The sequence below is a fragment of the Pituophis catenifer genome, unplaced genomic scaffold (genome assembly GCF_029215685.1).
Source record: "Pituophis catenifer annectens isolate HBS135680 unplaced genomic scaffold, rPitCat1.0.hap2 SCAF_1, whole genome shotgun sequence".
Lineage (NCBI taxonomy): Eukaryota > Metazoa > Chordata > Lepidosauria > Squamata > Colubridae > Pituophis > Pituophis catenifer.
The window spans coordinates 218,850,813-218,874,962 of record NW_027256881.1 but is presented as its reverse complement, the minus strand read 5'-3'; the positions used below and the strand labels follow the sequence as shown (position 1 = coordinate 218,874,962).

At 39.0% G+C, this 24,150-nt stretch overlaps 1 protein-coding gene across 4 annotated transcripts in view; it reads left to right on the top strand.

Moving 5' to 3' along the window:
* SLC35F5 (solute carrier family 35 member F5) overlaps window positions 1-23,878 on the top strand; it is a 43,933-nt gene extending 20,055 nt beyond the window's left edge. For 3 of the 4 annotated variants that reach the window (XM_070957032.1, XM_070957035.1, XM_070957031.1), the window contains 9 exons: window positions 8,148-8,229; window positions 9,158-9,245; window positions 13,509-13,573; window positions 13,961-14,065; window positions 14,205-14,364; window positions 16,414-16,504; window positions 18,498-18,652; window positions 19,148-19,239; window positions 23,351-23,878. In XM_070957032.1, coding sequence (XP_070813133.1) covers window positions 8,148-8,229; window positions 9,158-9,245; window positions 13,509-13,573; window positions 13,961-14,065; window positions 14,205-14,364; window positions 16,414-16,504; window positions 18,498-18,652; window positions 19,148-19,232 — 831 coding nt within the window. In that variant the 3' untranslated portion in view covers window positions 19,233-19,239; window positions 23,351-23,878. Of the gene's footprint in view, window positions 1-8,147; window positions 8,230-9,157; window positions 9,246-13,508; window positions 13,574-13,960; window positions 14,066-14,204; window positions 14,365-16,413; window positions 16,505-16,842; window positions 16,942-18,497; window positions 18,653-19,147; window positions 19,240-23,350 lie in introns of those variants that run through there. The other variant, XM_070957036.1, reaches the window with a different exon arrangement.
* Window positions 23,879-24,150: the final 272 nt, after the last annotated feature.

Below are 24,150 nucleotides of genomic sequence, written 5' to 3'. Positions count from 1 at the left end.
AATTACTATTATTTTGCAACAGGCATTCATCTCCCTATATATACATACTGTTAGCATTTTCATAAACTATCTGGAAGCAGGAGGAATTTTTCCCCATTCACAAATGGGAAGAAAAAGAACATAGCGATGTAGCATAAAGGTACCTGCCACCCCCTTCTAGCCATTTTCCCCCCTAGTTATTACCTCTCCTTAATGTTCTCTGAGTTTGATTTTTTGCTTGCAGACTAGTGAGTATGGGGTTTTAGCGGTGCTAATGTGTATGGGGTTTGCTCCCTATTCATATACAGTAGCTTGCCCTGTCAATGTTAGTGGGGGTGTTGTTTTCTTCTTGGTATTTCCTTGACTAGGGTATTGTTTTCTGCATGATTGTTTGTCTAATTTAATCTCTCTTTAGCTGGAGAGGTTCCTTCTTATTTTTTTTTATTCTCTCTTGATGTGTAAACACAGTTTATCTCTATGCGTCTATTGTGGGTTGATTCGTTTGATGCCAAGTTTCCAGGAATTCTATAATATTTTTGGATTTATGTTGGTCTAGGATGCTCACAGTTTCCAAGTTGAAACTATAGTTGGATCTGTCCATGGGTTGTGAGATTAAGAGGTTTTCATCTTATCTTCTAGCTACTAGTTGATGTTCATCAGTGTGTTCTGATAATTTTTTGTCTGACTATCCTACATAGTGGCTATTATTGTATGTTGTAGATGAGTCCTGGTTTTAACTTCTTGAGCCACTGGGTCTTTTGGTTTATATAAGATGTTTTGGGGGGGCTTTTACTGTATATAAACAGCGTATACTATTTGTTTTCTTTTCTTTTCGTAGGTCTTTATGTGTATTTCTCTTTAGCCAAGTTCTTCCTATGTAAACCAAGATTTTTCTGCAGCCCTAGTTCAGTGAAATCCCAATCCACTAGTTTCTAGGCTTTTTTTCCAGCAGCCAGCAAGCTCCCTGCTGCCTTAGTCTCCCAATGGGCAGCAGGGAGCTTGCTGGCTGCTGGAAAAAAAGCCTAGAAACTAGTAGATTGGGATTTCACTGAACTAGGGCTGCAGAAAAATCTTGGTTTACGTAGGAAGAACTTGGCTAAAGAGAAATACAGCATATACTATATATAAACAATACTTAATATATACTATATAAGCTATGATGGATGGATGGATGGATGGATGGATGGATGGATGGATGGATGGATGGACGGACGGACGGACGGACAGACAGACAGACATATGGAGAGAGCAAACCCACGCTTACTAGCATTAATGATGTTACCTAGTTGGATAATGAAACATCTGCAAGCAAACAACCAAACTGAGCACCAAGAAATCTTCAGCTCAGGATTACTTCCTGAGCTACATATATTCTCTTTTATTGCTACTTCTCCTTCCCTTTGTCATTTTTTTCTAAGCAGGTCAGCATAATAACAAATAAAGCAATGGGCTGAAGCTCCTCATTATTATTTTCAAAGGATGACTATTTTCTTTAAGACCTTTTAGGGCTAATAAGCATACATGCAAATGGATACAATGATGGAGGCTGGTGTTTTATTCATCATGTACTAGTTTCCTATTATTATTTTTTAAATGTATTTGAAAGAAAATTACAAAAGGGAAGGGAGACTAGAGTTTCCAAGACTGGTGTCAATAGATATACTCATGGCAGGGAAGCTCAGCCAGATATTTCTGTTTGTGTTATAATTGCCTAATCCTTTCCTTCTAAATCATTAAAGGGGAAGTTGATCAAAAAGGCTTTGTTCTACCTCTTCTAGTTTAAAAAAAAAAAGAGCCCTCTTTCATTTTTCCACTTTTCCATTATTCCTCATCCATTTTTCTAGCAAATGCCTAGAAGAAGCAAATGGCTTTTCTTCTCAGTTTCAATCTGTGGCAGATCGAGAAAGGAAGAAGGAAGGAAAAAATTCTTTGAAGCTGCTATAAAAAGTAGTGAGGACCACTGTGATTGACTGCATGGCAGTATAATCATGCAGGTACCTAACTGGCCTGCCAGCTAGATGCAGGAAGCATACCAGTAGTGATGGCATCCAGGAAAATACAGAGCTCTGGGATGATGTGAAAAATCTCTCCATGTTCCTTAAGGCAAACAACAGTAAGACACTGAATACTTAGGAAAATGAAACAAGCAAAGAGTTCTCCAAGGAACAGACAGCCCTTCTCCAACTCCTGCAGCATTGTGAACAGAGGAACTGAAATAAGGAACAGAGCCTGAAGAACCAGATAACACCAATTGCAGTGATCCTCTTCCATCCTCCCATTAAACAAGGATTTGGGCAGTATCCATTGCAGTGATTTAAGATGTCACCAGGAGATGCTTACAGAGGTGATCTTTTGGTAGCTGGACCTGGACTAAGTGCCAGCATCAGTGACCTCCATGGCAGCTAGAAGCCTCAAAACACCAAAAAAAAAAAAAAAAAAAAAAAAAAGCTGGCCGTAGCAGTAGAAACACATGTGTTGTTGTAACATTGTTAGGATAGTGACAGAAGAATTGAGAATCTTTAGACAGTATGTCAGAGGAATAAGAAGTGAACCCTGATAGATCAAAGGAGAAACAAACCAGTTTTTAGGGTCAGTAATGCTTAGGATCCTGAAGACAGATTTCTGTTGGGTCCAATATATCCATGCAAATGGGCCAATATCAACATCCCTGTGAGTGATTTTCTGGTTGAATTTTACACAGCATTAAATATGCTCATGACATCTCTTCAAAAAAGCTGGAAGAAAGAGAGGCCTAGCAACCTGAATTCCACAAGGTCATCAAATGTTTTCTATTATTCTTTTCCCAAGAAGAGGAAAATGAAGCACTCATGGATCCTACAGAACATAGAAAGTACAAAACATTAAACACAGCAAAGGACTGTGTATATGGATGCCAGATCTTTTCCTAGAAATACAAAGGACACCAAATGTGTCAAGTCCCAATTCGTTATCTGGATTTATACCTAGAAATTGAGTGGGAAGATCTGAGCTCCAGCTTTTCAGGTTTGGCAGTGGAATCCATCTTAATAATCCGATGCCCAGGTTCCATCTACATCTACCAAGTGATTTGGTGCACTTTTGAATGATGAGATTCTGGAGTTGTTTATTATTATTATTATTATTATTATTATTATTATTATTACTACTACTACTATTACTACTACTACTACTACTACTACTACTACTATTATTATTTTAATTTGATTTATATGCCGCCCTTCTCCGGAGACTCAGGGCGGCTTACAATGTGTTAAGCAATAGTTTATAGTGGAAGGCTACACATGTATTGTGTAGACAAGCATTTGCCTCATGTTCTGATCAGCAAATGCATCTCTATCTTGCCACATTCAAATACCCCACTTCTTCAGAGATCCAAGCCTACCCTGTGTTTATCCTCTATTGGGATATTGATGTCATTGTTTCCTTTGATAAGTCTATAATGCTGGGAAAATCGGAAGAAAAGAGAAGAAGAGGATGAGAGCAGTAAAGTGGATGGAGTTGATTATGACAGCATTGAGTACACCATTGTGAGTTCCAAAAGCTGGGAATAGTTCTTCTTGGAGAAAAGTGACTATACCAGTATAGTCACTATGAATTGACACCAACTTGATGGCACTGTATCAGTCAAAAATGCTAATAATATATTTCTTTTTTTTTTTAATTGAAAAAGTTTTCAAATACAAATTTTTCCCCCTTTTTTCCTTCCCCCCCTCCTCCCTAACCCCCCCTCACCACCCATCCCCCCCGTGACTTCTTCACACCAAAAACCTAATTCATAACAGATTACATAATATTTTACCATCGCCTTACTCCCTCCTCTATATACTGACCCTTACTTACTAAATATATTATTAATATTGTTACTTTCCCCTTTTACCATACTTTTCAGAAAAAAAGCAGTCTGCTATAACATTGTATGATAACTTCTAGTTTAGCATAATATTATTATAACTCCCAATTTAGCAATAATCTGCCCTTTTTGTCCTCCCCAAAACTTATATCTATATATTATTACAACATTTCAAAGCAATCTTCCACTTTAAGACTATATAATAAATCCTACTTTAACATTTATTCTTTGTGTATATTAATATAACATTTCAAAGCAGCCTTCCCCATAAATCCTAATTTAACATTTATTCAACTCTATCCATTTCCTCCACTACCCTAAATATATCACTTAAACATCCCTTTTCTTAAACTAATCAATCAGTAGACTAACATATTTCCACCCACTTTCCTACAAAATTACCATGCACAACAATTCTTGATATCTTTAATCCACTGCCCACTCTGCTAGAATATATATATATATATATGTATATGTATATATTCCGTTATTTAAAAAAAAAAAGACAATAACTTTAAATTTATAATCCATATAATATCTTCTTTGATGTCTTTCCACTGGATTGTTGAGTCCCTCATCCATAATTGGGTAACGTAGCATCCTGGTGCAACAGTTTGTTCAAAGTCTTCAGTCATCGTCTGCCCCCATCAGTAATGAATATCCTCATATATATATAAAAGTAAAAACAACCACCCGAGTGACATTATGATTATATTCCATATAGTTGTAATTGTGGCTTTCATCAGGATTATTAATTCCCATCATCCTAATGGGTAACAACCAGATCTTCTGCATGCCTCAACGTAGCTCTCTTGCCTTGTAGCTCAGAATAGTTATAATATATTTATCAATACAAGAAAGAAATCCAAAATAGATAATTCAAATCCAACAGTTTAAGGCTCTTTTCACATCCCAAAATTACGGCATTGCAGAGGTCTGTCACTGTCCTCAGGATGATATTAACCAATACTTCGCCTCCAATATCTTTTCACATATTCATTCATTTTTTTAAAATCACTGGCTTCACCGTTGCTTAATTTAGAAATTTCTGTTTTTAGGAGACCTATTTCTTTTTTTCTTTTCTTTTTGTGGGTTTAATTTCCATCCTGTTTTCCTTTCTACAAGTTGTATATCAACTGATCGGTTTTCAGTCTGCTTTATAAGTTGATCTTGTTGGTTTTGTTTTTGTATCTCATATTTCTTTTTTGCCAATTGTATATCAGCTAATTGATTTCCATACTTATCTTTAATTTGGTGAATCATCACGTTGAAATCAGATGCCGCTTCTCTCATATTTGTAGGTAATCCAGCTGGGGTATCGAGAGAATCCAAAGGCAATTTGTCTACCGCAACCTCTGTAATTCGATGTTTTCCCTTTATTTCCAACTCCTTCTGCTTATCCTGTATTGTGCCTATAGATGTTGAGTTCATTTTCAAAAAATTTTTATAAAATTCTTCCGCTTTTTCAACAGTATCTAATTGGTATCTTTCTCCTTGATATCTCAATATTATGCCAACTGGGGCATCCCACCTAAATGGAATATTTCTGTATTTTAGCTCAGTCACCAGAAAACCAAATTTCTTCCTTTCCATTAACATCTTGGGGGGGAGCTCTTTGTAGATCCATATCTTTCTTCCATACAATTGCAAAGTAGAATTGAAGGAATTTTGCACAATATTATTCCTAATTTCTTTATCTGTAAAATAAATCACCACATCTCTAGGCAATTGCCTTTGCTTTGCAATCCAGGAGTTTATTCTGTAGACTCTGTCAATCCTACAAAACACTTCCTCAGGTTGAACCTTTAAAATCCCAGCCAGAATTTCAGAAGATATTTTCCTTAAATCATCTCTGTTATTTTCCTGCAAACCTCTGAGTCTGATCGCATATTCTGTAAAATTGTAATGCACCATTAGGACCTCTCTTTCAATCCGTTGTTGTAAATTTTCTGCATTACAAGACTTTTGTTCCACCTCCATTTTAGGTTTTTCTTCTGAGCTATTGTCTTGAATGTTTGTCAAATCATTTTCAATTTTTTGTATTTTATTATCCAAATTGTCCTCAATTTCTTCCACTTTAGACTCTAATAAGTTAGTATTTTCACCCAACTTAATCATAAATTCTGCAAAGCCATTAGCCATTTTTATAATCTTTCGATCCAGAATATCAAACTTTAATTGCACTAATTCTTTAGTTTCCTGCTTAAATTTTTCAAAGTTCTGATTCACAATCTCATCCCTTCTTACAATCTCCTCCAAAAGAAATTCAATTATATTAAAACCAGTTTTCTGAGACTGGAGCTTTAAAACTTGATCACGTAATTTGTTAATGGGGGAATCCCCCCCCCATTGCTTGTTTGTCCGGCTTTAATGCCATATTTCAACACAGACAAACTATTTTTTAAAGAAAAGAGAGGCAGCAGAGAAAAAAAAACTTCTTTCCAACCAAGATCAATATCAGATCTCCAGGAAGAGAAAAAACACAAAAGTAGAGCTTTATTTTCAAGTGTAGCCAAAAATATTTATTCAGCTACTTTGTATCTCAATAGGAAACGGAAGGACTCTCCCTTTCAGCCCCTTCTCAAGCCTTGGCAATCGCCCTTTTTAAAGATTCTTTTTTTCCTTTTCCTTTTCCTTCTTCAATAATTATTATGAAATAAGTGAGATACTTGCAATTCAGGGTCACAGGTCCAGCTCATATCTCTTCAAATGTAGCCAGGAGCATTTATTCTGCTACTTTGTAACTTAATAAGAAACGGAAGGACTTTCTCTTTTCAGCTTCCCTGCTCCAGTTTCGGCAATCGCCATTTTAAAAGGTCTTTTTTACTTTGTTGAATATCCTTTGCGAAATAAGTATTAATACTTGCAATTTAGGGTCACAGGTCCAGATCCAAATCTCATCATCTTTAGTTAATCTGTTAAATATCTTAAAAAGCTTGTCTTCGTAGCCTTGTTCTGCAAAAAGGCAGAAGTCTCCCAACGCCCGGAGCGGATGGCGAGTGCTATAGGGAGCTTCCTCCGCCCGCTCCCAAGAGTAAAAAAAAAAACCCTGGGGGCTACGGAGAGCTCTACCTACACCCACCTGCTCTATCCCACATTTCCTCCTGGAAATGGGGTTTTTCGAGCCGCCTTTGCGCTGTACAGGCGGCTCTTTACAGGCGAAGGGGCTGGCGGTCCCGAGAGACCGTCTGGTGGCTACGAGGAGCAAACCGGAAGCCCCAAAAATGCTAATAATATATTTCAAATGCTCCCTTGGGGTTCAGGAGGCCAGTAAACTTTTCCTTTCTCACAAAACAATGTGAGAATTATACAATTCACTGTCAACTGAAGGGGTTAGTTGAATGCATTATGTTGAAATATTCTGCCAGCAAGAAACAGCTTCCTTCTAGCATTGCAACTATACCATCAAAGTACTCCTGCTAATAGACACCTGTAAGCAAACTACATGTATGAAATTGTCTACATTCATTAGACATTACCAGATAGACCAGTTTGCCTCAGCAGATACTACTTTTGGTCACATGGTTCTACAGAAAGTGCTTTAATTTTTATTGTCCCTCCCTAAGAATACTGCTTTTGCTCTCCACTCTGCTTTTGGTGACTGAAAGTGCTGTGGAGCTTAATCGCAAATTATTCTTCGTAACCTTAAAAGATGGATTCAGCCTTCCCACTTTGCAATCAGGGACAGGAATCAGTATAATCAGCCAGAAGTCAGATTCGTCAGTGTACTCTTTATTATCAGGGTATGATAACTGAGGGATATTGTCCTTTCCTACATTTCTACATTCCTCTTGTCAGTTGCAAATACTTGTGTCAATGCAGGAATTATGTAGTTTAAAAAAAGGTTTATTATAAACAGTTGAAGACAATGCTCTAAAGCAGGACTGTCAAATTCGTAGCCCGCGGGCCGGATGCGTCACATGCTGGCCATGCCCATGCCTGGTATAGCACAGAGAAAAAAAATCATGATACATCACATGACAATGCAGTGACCCCACGAGTTTGACACCCCTGCTCTAAAGTGAGTGAAGGAGTGTTTTCTTCTTGGAACAGGAAGATGTCCTATCAGACTAGGTAGAGTTAACCTTTCTTGTAGGGTTTCTTTCTGGGATCAGAATAATAGTTTACAGTAAATTCAGCTTCTCCTTTTTTTTTTCTTAATACAGGTCAATTTGTGTGTATGTTCTTGCTATGCTCTAAATATAGATTGTTTAAACAATATTTTTTAATGTTTTACAAGAGTTTTTTCTGACTTTCAAAGCAGTTATTCAAACAAGAATTTGAATGTTATGCTAATATCTACTGTTTCATGTTCTAGTGGTTCTTGGCAAATTTCTCTTATCAAGAGGCACTTTCAGACACTCAAGTGGCAATAGTTAACATTCTGTCATCAACCTCTGGTAAGAAACGAAGATATATTCTAAAACTGTTGTCCTACTTCATTCAAATGGCCTCTTTGCATATTTAAGAAAAATACAGTTATCTATTTTGTATCACTTCTAATGAGGGAGAGAATGATGATGAAGGGTTTCTTTTTCTTTTGAAAAAAAAGGCAGCTATGGAGTCAGGTATCACATGTCATTATTAAGAGTTCCGGTTCAATAAGCAGAGGGTTGTTCAGTGGGATTGTTTAAAAGCTACGCTGATTATTACTAAGCATTTGATTCCCATATTGTAATAGCAGTAATAGTAAACTAGCGTGTGTGTGATCGTTACAATTTCTGCAATATTATTGGTCACCCATCTTGCCAAAGCGTAAGATTTATATGCTGCTAAACTGTAATCACGTCCTGGTGGTATATAACAAAATAAAGTCAAAGCAGTACAATAACAGCAAATCAAAATAAAGTCAAATTAACAAATCAAATCATTTATTTGATTAACAAATCAAATCCAGTTCCAGGTGTCACTCAGTCTCCAAAAAGTATTCTAAAGGAATGTAGTCTTCATACTTTTCCAAAAGCCAGCATCATTCATTTGTAAATGTGATGAATAAATAAATAAAAATAATAAAAGCTTTGTTAAATAAAAATTAACCTCATTTCATTTCTTTTTGCAACAAATATATATGAATCTGAGACATTCCATTTTTTTAAAAAAGATTCTGATATTTACCTTTGTTTAAAGAAATGCTGCTAGTATTTTTTTTAATCAACAAAGTTATATATAGTACAATGTAAAGTCTAAGCAATCCAATAAAATATGTTTGACTTTTTAATTTCATTTAGGCCCAAGATTAATTAAAACCATTATCTTTTGATTATTATGTTTTCAGTTTTATGTTTTTTATTTGATCATGAATAGCGTATTCTTTTGTTCTTTTCACAGGATTATTTACCTTAATCCTTGCTGCAGTGTTTCCAAGTAATAGTGGAGATAGATTTACCCTCTCAAAATTGTTAGCTGTCATTTTAAGGTAGGAATATAGACTCCTTAATCTTCTATTTTCTTCTCCCCAACAGGCTTGAGTTTTCTTACGTTCTTCTAGATAGTTGGATTTAGTAGTGGAGATTTTGTTACTATTTTTAGATGCAGCTAGTTGTATACAGCTACATGAAAAAATCATTCAAAGTAATTTACAGAATGTGTGCTAGAAGTACTGCTTCTCTATTGCCACTGCCCTACTAAAGGGGCCATTTCTCAGCTGTATTATGAGCCATCTGAGTTTTGTTAGATTAATATCACCAAGTGAACCTTCTTAAATCAGCTAACTCTGTGGCATTAATGAAGATTAAATTCACATGTGATATTAAACTTTGGTTTAACATTTACTAACCATGTTTTATGGAATAAACTATGGTGGCTGGATTCATACAATACATAAATTAAAACCAAATACAAGTAATCTTCACTTACTGACCGCAATTGGGACCGGCAACTCCATTGCTAAGTGATGGGGATGTAAAGTGAATGATCACATAACCATGCCAATTTATGTCAGTTCCAATTGTGGCTGTTAAGCAAGTCACCCACTGTTGTTAAGAGCGATGTCACATGACCGTGTCTTCCTGCCAGCTTCCCCATTGATTTTGCTTGTCAGATGCTGGCTTTGAAGATTACAAATGGCAATCACATGACTATGGGAGGCTGATAGTTATAAATGCACACCAATGGCCAAGTGCCTGAATTTCTTTTCTTTTTTTAAAATTTAAATTTTTATTGTAAACACATTAAAACACACAAACACACAACATTTATATACATAAACTCTTTTTACAGCTCTTTCGTAGTGATCCTTTCTTAATATTTACTATTTATACAGATTTTAGCTTTATCTTGTTTCATATTGCTATCTATCTTCTTTATTTCATCTACATTTTACTTGACCTCTACATTTCAGTCATTTATGTTGTAATTTACCAATTTTCCCCCTTGATTTTAACATTTCTTTCTCTCTCCTTTATTCCTCTTTTTCATTTTTCCTATTCTCCAACCACTCATACCATCTATGCCAAATTTTATAGTAAGTGCCTGAATTTCAATTGTGTAATTATGGGGACACTGTTATGGGGACACTTCAAGGATTTGTTGTAAAACTTATTCAGTGCCGTCATAAATTTGAACAGTTGTTGAATGAGCAGACAATAAGCAAGGACTATCACAATAGTAAATCACAATATGGCTTGGTGCTACGTGCGAACAAGGCCATGATTTGGATACCTATGTGAATTTTTGTTAGTTGGAAGTGTTCAGTGTCATATTCATGCATATCACTCTTATCATTTGTTTTAAGCAAGCTATAATGGCTAGGACCGTGATGGCGAACCTATGGCACACGTGCTACGGATGGCACATGGAGCCATATCTGTGGGCACGCAAGCGTTGCCCTAGCTCAGCTCCAGCGCACATGCACACGCTGGCCAGCAGATTTTCAGGCCTTCCAGGCCCATCAGAAATTGGGAAATGGGTTGTTTCCAGCCTCTGGAGGGCCTCCGGATGTGTGTGGAGAAGGCCGTTTTCACCCTTCCCAGGCTCCTAAAAAGCCACTGGAGCCTGGGGAGGGCAAAAAACGGGCCTACCGGGCCCACCATGCCATCACGTGCCAAAAGCAGGGGGAGCAGCGGGGTGGGGGGGTTGCGCGCACACGCGTGGGGGGCGGGGCACAGGAGGGCATTGAATTATGGGTGTGCACACACGTGCACGTGACTCCCCCCCGCTCCCCCCGCACTCCCTCCACTTTTGGCACGCAACGGCAAAAAGATTAGCCATCACTGGGCTAGGATCTCACATCTTGATTATCAATTTTGGTTTAACGTGAAAAACTGTCTTGTTGGACAAGCAACAGTGACTTAATTTCAACAGTGCTAAACTATACAGCTAGTCCTTGACTTATAACCATTCATTTAGTGATTGTTCGAAGTTACCGTGGTACTGAAATAGTGACTTATGACTGATTTTCACACATACAATTGTTGCAGCATCCTCAATGCTCACGTGAACAAAATTCAGGCATTTGGCAACCAGCATGCATTTACAATGGTTTCAGCATCCCAGGGTCATGTGATCAACCTTTGTAACCTTCCCAACTGGCTTCTGACAAGCAAAGTCAATGGGGGAAGCCAGTTTCTCTTAATAACTGCATGATTCAATTACCAGCTTCAGTGATTCGCTTAACAACTGTGGTAAAGAAGGTCATAAAATGGGGCAAAACTCACTTAACAACTGCCTTGCTTAGCAGTGGAAATTTTGGGCTCAGTTGTGGCCATAAGTCTGGTGCTACCTGTAAGACATTGATCTACTTTCCACAATTCAGCTCTGCTAAATTATTGGTTTGATTTAAAATGAGGTGTGAATCCAGAACCAGGGAGCAAAAGTGATGTGATCTCACCAGAAGAGGAATGTAGAAGAGCAGAGTGCATAATCCTAGGCTTGTTTGTGCAGCAAACAAGGACCCAGTTTGTGGGGGCAATAAGCTGACTTTGTATAAAATATACAAAAGTATGAAGGCTATTGCTTAACGCATTGTAAGCCGCCCTGAGTCTCCGGAGAAGGGCGGCATATAAATCAAATTAAAAAAAAAATACACATTCACAATTTCACATAGTTCAGTGTTATCCCCTCCCACAAATCATCCCAGGCATTCATTTATTGCGGACAGTAATCTCTAGGAAATCTTAAGTTGAAATCACACAGGAATTTGAAACTTCGCAACCGTGAATGTTCCATCTTCCTCTGTTTCACCCATATTTGCACTAAACCTCCTGATGGGTGCCTATCAGAAGTGGTGAGGGAAAAATATGTTTGTTATACTTTATTCTAGATTAGGCTAGGCAAAGTTCCGTGAAGAGCTTCCTGCCATGCAGATGATGTGATTCTCTTCATGGAAGCAAAATGACTCTGCAATTTGCAGAGGCTCTGTGTGTGACCCAGGTGTTTTCCTCTTTGCAGTATGACTCTTCCAGCTTTGCAAAGGCTGCTCAAAGCTGGAGGAGTCACCTCTGCAAATACTGCAGTGAGGCAAATCCATAAAGCAGAGCAGAGGGAAGCAATATGGTAGGGTTTTTTTTTTTTAACTTGGCTTTTAGAAGGGAGAGGGCCATGTTCATTTGCAAAGCAGGTCCCAGTTGGGACTGTGGTCTTTGGACCTTCATGGAAGAGAGACACTCCTTCAAAAGTTTGCACAGCTTGCTTTGTATGTGCTTGACCTCTCCTATAGATCAACTATGGAAAAAAGTGATAGCCTTACTAATGAGGTGCACCCATTGTACTTCTGTAAGGTTTCTATTTTCTACTTTATTTCCTCCCAAAAGCAGGTAAAGAAACCTGTAATGGTTTATGTATGTAATATAAATACTAATGCCATGTCCTCTGTGGCACATGGAAGCAGAACCAAAGCAACCAAGCTCACCTTCAACTCTTAAATTTATAGTTGTTTTGGTTTGTAAACCATGGCTTATCACTTATGGTATATGGGTTAATGGTCTATTCAAATAAGCCATAATTAGTTTAAATGGTGTATGAATTCACCCCCTGAGAAGTGACTATTCCCAAGCTTAGTTTGTTATTTATAGGGAAATATTGATCTCAACCCCCCCACCCCTCTTTTTCTTGTTTTGACATGATGCACTTGGGAATGGCTTCTGCTAATCTATAATCATTTCTTTCTAATTCTCCAGGTCATTATACTTGCAAAGAAATGTTCTTTTTCCTTTAAAATTGAAATTCAACAAAACGTGGTATTAAGGCAATTGTAAACACTCTTTACAATTTTACAATTTTTTTAAAATTTTACAATTTTTAGGGACACGGTGGCTCAGTGACTAAGTCGCTGAGCTTGTCGATCAAAACGTCGACAGTTCACCAGTTCGAATCCCTAGTGCCGTGTAATGGGGTGAGCTCCTGTTACTTGTCCAGCTTCTGCCAACCTAGCAGTTCAAAAGCACGTAAAAAATGCAAGTAGAAAAATATGGAGCACCTTTGGTGGGAAGGTAACAGTGTTCCGTGCACCTTTGGCGTTTAGTCATGCCGGCCACATGACCATGGAGACGTCTTCAGACAGCACTGGTTCTTCGGCTTTAAAACGGAGATGAGCACCGCCCCCTAGAGTTGGGAAAGACTAGCACATATGTGCGAGGGGAACCTTTACCTTTACCTTTTTAAACACTCTTTATTGTTAACTCTTTCCATACAAACTGTTTGATTAAATTAACTGGAATATAATGCTTTATTTTTAAAATAGCATTGGAGGTGTTGTTATGGTGAATTTGTCTGGATCTGAGAAATCCGCAGGAAGAGATACAATAGGTATTTTTTTTTTAATTCTTCACAATAAATTGAAGTGATTAATGAATATTGCTTTATATTTTTTATTCAAAAAGTGACAAAAATACATAAAGGGTATTAAGTCCGTTTTAATAGCTGAATCTATAGTAATATTTGTATGCTATTATGAGCAGTATTCAGAAGCAAAAATGTCTCTGAATAAATAAATATATTATAGAAAAGTATTCATTTTGAATACAAGTATTCATTGTTGTTTTTTAAAGTGAAATAATTTGCAGGATCCTACCAATTTTCTAATTTTGTGTAAATTATTTATTTGAATAAAAATAGAACACCTTTAATAGTCTGTTAAACAAAAAGATTACATTTAATTAATCCAGTGGCAATACCTTGCTTTCTTATTTACAGGGTCTCTGTGGTCTGTGATGGGAGCTATGCTGTATGCAATCTATATAGTTATGATAAAACGAAAAGTTGACAGAGAAGATAAGCTCGATATTCCAATGTTTTTTGGTAAGAACAAATTTTAAAACACCGTTTTTCAACTTAGGACTGAATCTTGAACTTGATCATTTAAGTTCTGCAAAGTACACTTTGCGACGTAAGACTAACTCTTTGTTATGTGATCTGTTTGTTTATTCTGTTCCTGCAGGTTTTGTTGGCTTGTTTAACTTGCTGTTGCTTTGGCCAGGCTTCTTCCTACTTCATTATACTGGATTTGAGGTCTTTGAATTTCCCAATAAATTAACCCTAATGTGCATAGTCATTAATGGCCTTGTTGGAACTGTTCTGTCTGAATTCCTCTGGTTGTGGTATGTTTGTTGCTTTGATTATTAGGTTTCTTAACAACAGTCTATATACTTTAGGACCAAATGAAATTGCTTTTCCATAATGTATGTTTTGGAAACTGTTGTCTTTACCAAGTATTGATTATGACACAATACCATGCATTGAAAAGCATCATTCCCTCTGTTGTCATTCCCCCAGACCAATGTTGCTTATTAAATATTAAAAGCTAGAATGTGGTTTTACGTATCATGATATATACATATTTTAAAAAGCCTTTAGAGTTGGACCCACAAATTATGGCCATAATTTGGTTAACAAGCCATTAAGGCTGAGTTCACACATCAAATTATATTAATGTTCTGCTTAACACAGTGTATTGTAATGATTTTAGTAGCCATCACAAAATGTGACATGATATGACATATGCTGCTTGTCTAGACATAGTGGATATTAATTTCAGATGATTGGGATTGACCCTAGAACACTAGTGAACGATTATGAAATTTGTGCATTTCCCAACAAATCTAAGGCTATAGGGATATCACAAATGAAGCCAAATTACATGAGTTTAATAGCAGATGCAACTTTCTTACCAATTCTTTGCTTGGAGAAAATAACTGGCTATAGATGAATGCAATAGAAGAAGAGAACTTTATCTATAATTGAAAGAGCAACGTTCTATCTGCATGTGCATAGTTTTTAATCAGAACCATTATGTCTAGACATATCTTACAAACATTTTCTAATTAGTTTGAATTGATTCCTTAAAATCAAATTATGGATTTTCACATTTGAAGGATAAGGCTGTGTAAGTGTTGCTATCTGTGCATGTAGATGACTTAGTCTTTCCTTTAATCAGTAAATGGTGAAAATCTTCATATATGAATTGCTATAAAGACAAGAGCAATATATCTTTGACATAATACATTAGGCTGAGTCTAAAGACATTTTTCAGAGCCAAATGAGTGAGATAGAGAAAGAGAGAGAGAGAGAGAGAAATGGACAGACAGATAGACAGACAGACAGAGTTCTTGTTTAACAACTGCCTCATTTAGCAACCACTCATGGTTTTGAAAAAAAGTAATTTTGCGGCCAGTTCTCTCATTTATGACCCTTGCAGATCTGTAAATCAAAGGAAGGCTGAAATAAGGTCATAAGCATAAGTTGCGATTTCACTTAGCAACCACTTTACTTAACAACTAAGTTGCTGGTCTCAATTGTGGTTCCTAAATGAGGAGGTCCTCTATTGAAACATGGCAGTGTATGTTAGCAGCAGTTACAGATAGCAAGTACGCTTTTTGGAATCAGTTATTCTAGATGTCTAACATTAGACTTCATTAACTGCATCTGAAAATCTTGAGACTTAGTGGAGGAGGTAGTTATCCTTTGACTTCTTTGACAGGTTACACTAAGCTCTGATATATAATATATCTATATAGCTATATATATCTATTTTCTTACTTCTTCGTAGGATTTATGTGTGTTTTTCCTCTAGCCAGGTTTTTCCTACGTAACCAAGGTTTTTCTGCAGCCCTAGCTCAGTGGAATCACATCCACTCGATTCTGGGCTTTTTTTCTTTCTGGCAGCCAGCAAGTCCCCTGGCAGCAAGAACTTGCTGGCTGCCAGAAAGAAAAAAAGCCCAGAATCGAGTGGATGTGATTCCACTGAGCTAGGGCTGCAGAAAAACCTTGGTTACGTAGGAAAAACCTGGCTAGAGGAAACACACACACACACACACACACACACACACACACACACACACACACACATATGTGTGTGTGTGTGTGTGTATGTGTATATGTATATATGTATGCATGTATGTATGCAAATTAGCATACGATACACAAATAAAGGTGTATAAAAGAAATACATGGTAGGACTAGAAAGATCTGATCAATAAATTAAGAGGAAAATTATGAGTTTCCTAAATAATTTGGTTTAATCAATATAACTAGGCCAAAGTATGGGTACCTACAAATTCTGCAAAACTCTGGTATACACTTGTGAAATTTGTTTCTGTGCCTCTAATTTTTTAAAAAACTCAAATCTTTGTATTTTAACATTTTTCCAGGGGCTGCTTTCTTACCTCATCACTGATAGGAACACTTGCCCTGAGCCTTACAATACCTCTGTCCATAATTGCTGACATATGCATGCAAAAGGTAATGTAAATTGAAGGCAGTGGTAAATATTACGGAAAATTCCAACAGAAACTTTTAAAATTCAAATTTTTAAAACTTTAAACCAAGTTCACCTTCTCATATTTTAAATTTAAGAAAATCTTAAAAATTCCTAGTGGAATCTTCATGAACAAAAAAGGAGTTCTAATGCTGTTGCAAAAATAAATGTATTTAATTGTAGATAATAGGATTTGCTTGCCCATCAATAGCTTTTAATGCTGCTCTTGTTGTTCTTGTTATTATTTTATCTCACCTTTTCATATATAATTTGAGGCAGTGAACATATTTAATAATCCTGCCTCCTATTTTCCCCACAACAGCCCTGTAAAGTGATTTGGGTTATGAGTGAGTGACTGGCCCAAAGTGACCCAGTCGGTTTTCATACTTAAAAGAGGCCTAGAACTCACATTCTCCCATTTTCCAGGCTGGCATATTAACCACTACACCAAACTGGCTCTCGGTTCATAAAGCACAGGTGTTTGTTTGCAAGCAACAAAAGCACTGCAACACAAACCCGCTGTTTTCAGAAAGCCTCAAATAGATGTCCATGGTGTTCATTGTAAGTTCCCCAAGTGAAATACTTTTCTAAATAGAGTGTTATCTCCCCCTTGTGGTGTTTTGCTTCAGGAATCAGAATAAGGCAGGATGTAATGGTAGCTGCAGTCAATTGTATGCTAATATGAACCTGCCATTCATTCATTTATTAACTATTTATTTTATCTTTATCCTGCCTATTATTTATATAAATAACTCAAGGTAGTGAACACACCTTCCTCCTCCTATTTTCCCCACAACAACCCTGTGAGGTGGTTTGGGCTGAGAGTGAGTGACTGGCCCAAAGTCACTCGGTTAGGTTTCATTTAAGCCAGTAATTGTTACATCATGAACATAAATTTAAAATATACTTATAGAGTAGGGGGGGATTTTACTGAATTTAGATTGTTCTTTTCATATAAAAGTTATGATTAGATAGGAATGTGTTTTTTAAAAGAAAATTTCTGCATCATTGTTCTAGGAAAACAAAAGAAGCAAAGCCCCTCAGCAACTGGATCACTGAAATATCTTATTAGCAACAGTAGAAATATCATCTGTTCTCCATATTTATTTCTAACGTTGGTAAAATTTGTCCTCACTGTGACACTTTCACTCTCAAGTGAGATATTTCATAGATAGTGTGAAATTAGCATTTAATGCAACTGTCAGTTTTAACTGTCAGCTGTAGCCTTGGTTGATGTCTATGTTACTTACACAGTTCTGGCTCTTAAATTAAAGGATTCACACTTTATCTGGTGTCCATTCCTGAAATGTTTTTCATCCCAAATATGAGAATATTTTATTTTGTGAGCTTTATTCTCTTCTACCACTTTCCTTTCCTCATCCAAGCTGTAAAGTTCATCCCTTGCCAAAACAGATCAAACATTTCTAGCTGTAAAGATCTGTGTAGCTCCTTCAGGAACTTGAAATTTGTAACTAATTTAGAAGAACCATCAAAGAAGTGTGACCCCCTTTGTGGAAAGCAGCCTCATCCTTTTCTGCATTTGATTTTATTTGAATGAACACCATATTTCATCATGTTTAGAGAAACACCCCAGAGAACTATATGCTTCTACCTATGATTCTATGCTTTCTTTCACCTCTTCTGATAGAACTGCAAAAAGCAGAGAAAAAACATTATTTGGTGAATTCAACATGAACGCACAATGGGGCATGAGGAGTGGGAAGCATGTGACTAACGAGCATCAACCATAGTCAAGGTTGATGTCATGGAGCTTAAAAGTCCTTGGGTAGACATTACTGTAACCAAGATTTACTTAAGATTCTGGCTAAGTGTTCCTCTCATATTCCCTTTTCCTTTTCTACAGCTCCTTACTGCCCTCCAAATGCCTCTTTTCTGATCCAAATTTATGGGATATTTATCTTTCCATTAACCTACTTTTACCCTTGATAAAATATCAAATTGATCTTTTAATTTCAGGTCCAGTTTTCTTGGTTATTTTTTGCAGGGGCAATCCCTGTATTTTTTTCCTTTTTCATTGCAACACTTTTATGTCACTACAACAACTGGGATCCAGTAATGGTGGGAATTAGAAGAGTTTTTGTATTTATCTGCCGAAAACATCGTATTCAGAGGTAGGCTGATTTATTTGCTTCTTTCCTATCCACTTCATCTTTCTTCTCTTAATTTTTCAACTATGTCTTTACTATGTCTTAATTTTTACCATAAATAATTTCAAAATGAAATTTGTAGAGATCTTTGCAGGATCTGGTTTTAATTGTCTGAATGATATGCTTTCCTTCTATTTTGACTTAAATATTTGAACATTGAATCTCCTATTATTATAATTTATTTTCAATAGTATTTGTATGTGTTATTATAAGAAACATTCTTTTGTTGATATCATTCTGGAGAATTCTGATTTCAGTTGTTCAAAAGAACCTGCTTGAATAACTAAAACTCAACATTACTCCAGTTGCTACGGAAGTTTAAGTTCAGTATTGTTTGTCCTTAACAATTTCTTACAGGCAATGTAAAGTAATATTTATCCCATGGCTATAGTTACGTTCTTTATAACATAATAATATGGATAAATTTTAAAAGCCTCACAAGTCTGTAACGTTTTATAGAACATCTGAAGAAAGCGAACAATGTGAAAGTCTCATTGCAGTTCATAATGTTTCCCAAGAAGATGGAGAATGTGGTTGTTCTTAGACAACAGGTACGTAATTGTAAATTAATTTCATCCTGTGCTAACAGAGAAACATGCTAATATATTGAACCAGAATGAGGCTCTCCCCTAAATTCTGTCTCTCCTGGACCTTTAAACGTACCATCATTGAATCCTTAGCCTTATTCCATTTCCTCAGGCAGACTTACAGAAATGTATTCACCGGCTGAGCTCTTTGCCTTGCGAGACTCCCCCCTCTCGCAAGCCTGGCCTTCCACGTTATCGAAGGCCTACCTCGATGAAGGGCTTTGGAACCCAGAGAGGTGGCATGTCGCGAAGAGGGGGTTGAGGGGTTTTTTATATAAAGTTTTAACAAATGTCTTAAGGGGTTCCGGGGGGGGGAGGGTTGGATCAGAAGTAAGGCCGTGGGTATGGGGGATAACCCACTAAGGGGAGGGCCAGGTACGGCTGTGGAGCACGGCACGGGGGGGTGGGGGGCCCGGGGTCAAGGGGGGGGGGCTAATGTTCATCCAGATAAAGTTTTTACCATCAGTACTGTGGGTGGGAGGGGTAGATATGGCGGGAGCAGGGGGCCATATCGTGTTAGGGGAGCGTGCGCCCGCTGTCTTCGAGCGGTGGAGCGCTCCGGCCCCCAAAGCTCCACTCGTTCTCCAGGTGGCGCAGATCCTCAGGGCCCTGGCCTCCGTCTGATGTTATGCAATGCCAGGTCTGTAGTAAATAAAGCCCCCCTCATTTGTGATCTTGTTCAGAAGGGGGAAGCGGACCTGGCAGGTATTACGGAAACCTGGTTGGGCCAAGAGGGGGGGTCCCCCTCGTTGAAATGTGCCCACCAGGTTTCCACGCATTCCATCAGCCGAGGTTGCAGGGTAGGGGCAGGGGGATAGCGGTTATTATTAACGAAGGTCTGAGACCGAGGGAGGCCACTGTTCCTCAGGCGGCCGGCTGTGAATCCCTCCTTATGAAATGGGGTCACGGGGTTCAGATGGGTTTGCTGATCACGTACCTGGCTCCCTGCCATGTGGCAGCAGCCCTGCCCGAGCTACTCAGCGTCATCGCCGCGGTGGCGGTTGAGACCCCTAGGCTTATGGTCATGGGGGATTTCAACTTCGGTGAGGCATCTGAGGTGGCTCGGGCTTCATGGCTGAGGAGTTCATGGCTTCCATGACAGCCATGGACCTGACCCAGTTAATTCATGGCCCTACCCACACGGGGGGAAACATGCTGGATCTGGTTTTTGTCTCTGGACAGTGGTTGAGTGATCTTGAGATAGGGGATATAGTCACCGAGCCCTTGTCATGGTCTGATCACTCTCTCCTTCTTCTCGACCTTCTAACCGCTACACCCCACCGCAGGGAGGCGGAGCCGGTAAGATGGTTCCGCCCCAGGCGCCTGATGGAACCTGACAGGTTCCAGATGGAGCTTGGGCCATTCCCTGAGGCTCTGGCACACGCCTCAACTGGAGACCTAGTGGCCACCTGGGATAGGGCGGCCGCTGGAGCTCTGGACCGGGTCGTGCCTTTGCGGCCTCTGACCCGGCACCGATCTCATTTAGCTCCTTGGTTTACTGAGGAGCTGAGGGAGTTGAAGCGCTGGAAAAGACGCCTAGAGAGCAGTTGGAGGGCCAGTCTTTCTGAATCTGACCGGACACTGGTAAGATCTCATATTAGGAATTACCTAGTGGCGATAAAAGCAGCGAAATGTAGCTATTTTGCTGCTCTTATTGCGTCATCAGATAATCGCCCGGCCGCCCTGTTTAGGATGACCCGCTCCCTGCTCCACCAGGAAGCGCGGGAGGACCCCTTGGAGGGTAGAGCCGAGGATTTTGTTCAATATCTGTATGACAAAATCACTCAGATTCGGGAAGATTGGACTCCGACTGGGTAGTCTCAGGGGGAGGGACTGGGGCAGGTCTTGAGAATGTTATCTGGGATGAGTTTGATCCTGTGACCCCTGAGGACGTGGACAGGATTCTGGGTAGACTGAACGCGACCACTTGTTTATTGGACCCGTGTCCCTCCTGGTTAGTGCTGGCTTCTCGGGAGGTGACACGAGGTTGGTTCCAGGGGATTATAAATGCTTCGTTGGGTGAGGGTGTCTTTCCTGCCACCTTGAAAGAGGCGGTGGTGAGACCTCTCCTCAAGAAGCCTTCCCTGGACCCGGCAATGTTGGTAAATTATCGTCCGGTCTCCAACCTTCGTTTCGTGGCAAAGGTTGTTGAGAGTGTGGTTGCGCAACAGCTCCCCCAGCACCTGGATAAAACGACGTATCTGGATCCGTTCCAGTCGGGCTTCAGGCCCGGGTACAGCACGGAAACGGCATTGGTCGCGTTGGTTGATGATCTCTGGAGGGCTCGGGACAGGGGGTGCTCCTCTGTCCTGGTCCTGTTAGATCTCTCAGCGGCTTTTGATACCATCGACCATGGTATCATGCTGCACCGGTTGGAAGAGTTAGGGGTGGGAGGCACTGTGTGCAGTGGTTCTCCTCCTTTCTCTCTGACCGGTCGCAGTCTGTGTTGACAGGGGGACAGAGGTCGATCCTGAGGCCCCTCATATGTGGGGTGCCGCAAGGGTCGGTCCTCTCGCCTCTCCTGTTCAACATTTATGTGAAGCCGCTGGGCGAGATCATCCGTGGTTTCGGGGTGGAGTACCATCAGTACGCTGACGACACCCAGCTGTACATCTCCACCCCAGATCACCCCAACGATGCCCTTGAAGTGATGTCCCGGTGCCTGGAGGCCGTACGGATCTGGATGGGGAGGAACAGGCTCAGGCTCAACCCATCCAAGACCGAGTGGCTGTGGTTTCCGACGTCCCGATATAGTCAGCTGACGCCATCACTGACTATTGGGGGCGAATCATTGGCCCCCACGGAGAGGGCTCGCAACTTGGGCGTCCTCCTGGATTCACGGCTGTCTTTAGAAGAGCACTTGACGTGACCGGGAGGATTTTTCATCAGGTTCGCTTGATTCGCCAGTTGCGTCCCTTTCTGGATCGGGACTCGTTATGCACGGTCACTCATGCCCTCGTCACCTCCCGCCTGGACTATTGTAATGCTCTCTACATAGGGCTCCCCTTGAGGAGCACCCGGAGGCTCCAACTGGCGCAGAGTGCGGCCGCGTGGGTGGTAACGGGAGCGACATGGTGCTCCCATGTAACACCTCTCCTGCGCGAGCTGCACTGGCTCCCGGTGGTCTTCCGGGTGCGCTTCAAGGTTTTGGTTACCACCTTTAAAGCGCTCCATGGCTTAGGAGCTGGTTATCTACGGGACCGCCTACTACCACCAATAGCCTCCCACCGGCCAGTACGCTCTCATAGAGAGGGACTCCTCCGGGTGCCGTCAGCCAAACAGTGTTGACTGGCGGCCCCTAGGGGGAGAGCCTTCTCTGTGGGGGCACCTACCATCTGGAATGAGCTCCCCCCGGAGATACGGAGGATCCCGAATCTGCGCACCTTCCGCCGCGCTGTGAAGACCTTTTTATTCCATCAGGCGGGCTTGGCCTAATCTCTTCCCTTTTTTAAATATGTAAATTTTAATCTGTTTTTAAATTATTGGGGTGTTTTAATTTGATATTAAATTGGGGATTTTAAATTATTGGGGTGTTTAAATGATTTAATTGGTTTTTATCTGGTTTTTAAATTTTTTGTATCTATGTATTTTATTGTTGGCTGTTCACCGCCCTGAGTCCTTCGGGAGTAGGGCGGTATACAAATCAAATAACATAAAAATAACAACAACAACATAAAAATTCAAGCCTAGCTGAAGGCCAGTCCTCCCCAGCTCTATTTTAGACAACTCGTAAACATTATCTTTAACTTGATGAGAATCTTATTACAAAATAATTTTATAATTAAATAAAAATAAACAGAAATAATTGCTCATTACAGTGCTAAGTAACCATGCCAAATATATTAATCCCCATGGTGCAGGTCAAATCATATGAGCAAAAAGTGTCTTCCATTTTCATAGTCCATAGTTCTAAAAAACTAAAATGGACTAAAATACTGAGTAGGATGGTACATGATTGCATGCTTGGAATCAGTTAATCATCAGTAACAAGTTTAATTAATATAGATATCCTATCAAAGAAATGTATGCTGTGATATAAGAATACTAATGCTATATTTTCCCACTTTTTTAATAGCGTAAGATGAAAACTCAGCGAAGAGACAATCACTTGGAAAGTCCTTATGGAATCATGTTTCAGTACCTCTTCTGAATCTTTAAATGTTTCAGTTCTTTTGAAACTTAAAAATATACAGATTCTTTTTCAGTTTCCAGTATTTAACCAGTTAGAGGAAATGCCAATCCTTTACGAAACCAGCTTGCCTTATAGAACTCAGCTGGTGAAATTACTTGACAAATCAAAGAGAATGCTGTTCTAATGATTTTCTTTTAAAAAAAGAAAACATTCATATTTTTGTTGAGTGCTGGATATTTTTACAAATACTTTTCATCTTCTGTAAAAAGTCATAATTTTGTAAAAATTTTCAAATGGAAAGATAAAACACCAGTTTACCTGTAATAGGTACGAATTATCACTTTGTGATGTATAAACTCTACTTGAATAATGAAAAAAAAACAATTTATTGAATAACTTTATTATTGCAAAAGTTATTGTGGCTTTCAATACTATACATATCTTCATATATATGAAAGCGTTGGTAATCATTTGGGTGCCTTGTGATATCTATTATGTCATAATAAATTCAAGATTTAAAAAATAATGTACAAAGATAGTTACAAGTACTGTCTCACTTTTGTAGATAAATTTCTTCATAATATGTTACTATTAGCTTCATAGACTTTTTACACATTTTCAAATTAAATCATTCTGTATTCCATTGAAAACAACAGATTTTTGGGTAGAATGCAAAATAGAAATAGCACTTAGACTTATATACTGCTTCACAGTGCTTTATAGCACACACTAAGCAGTTTACA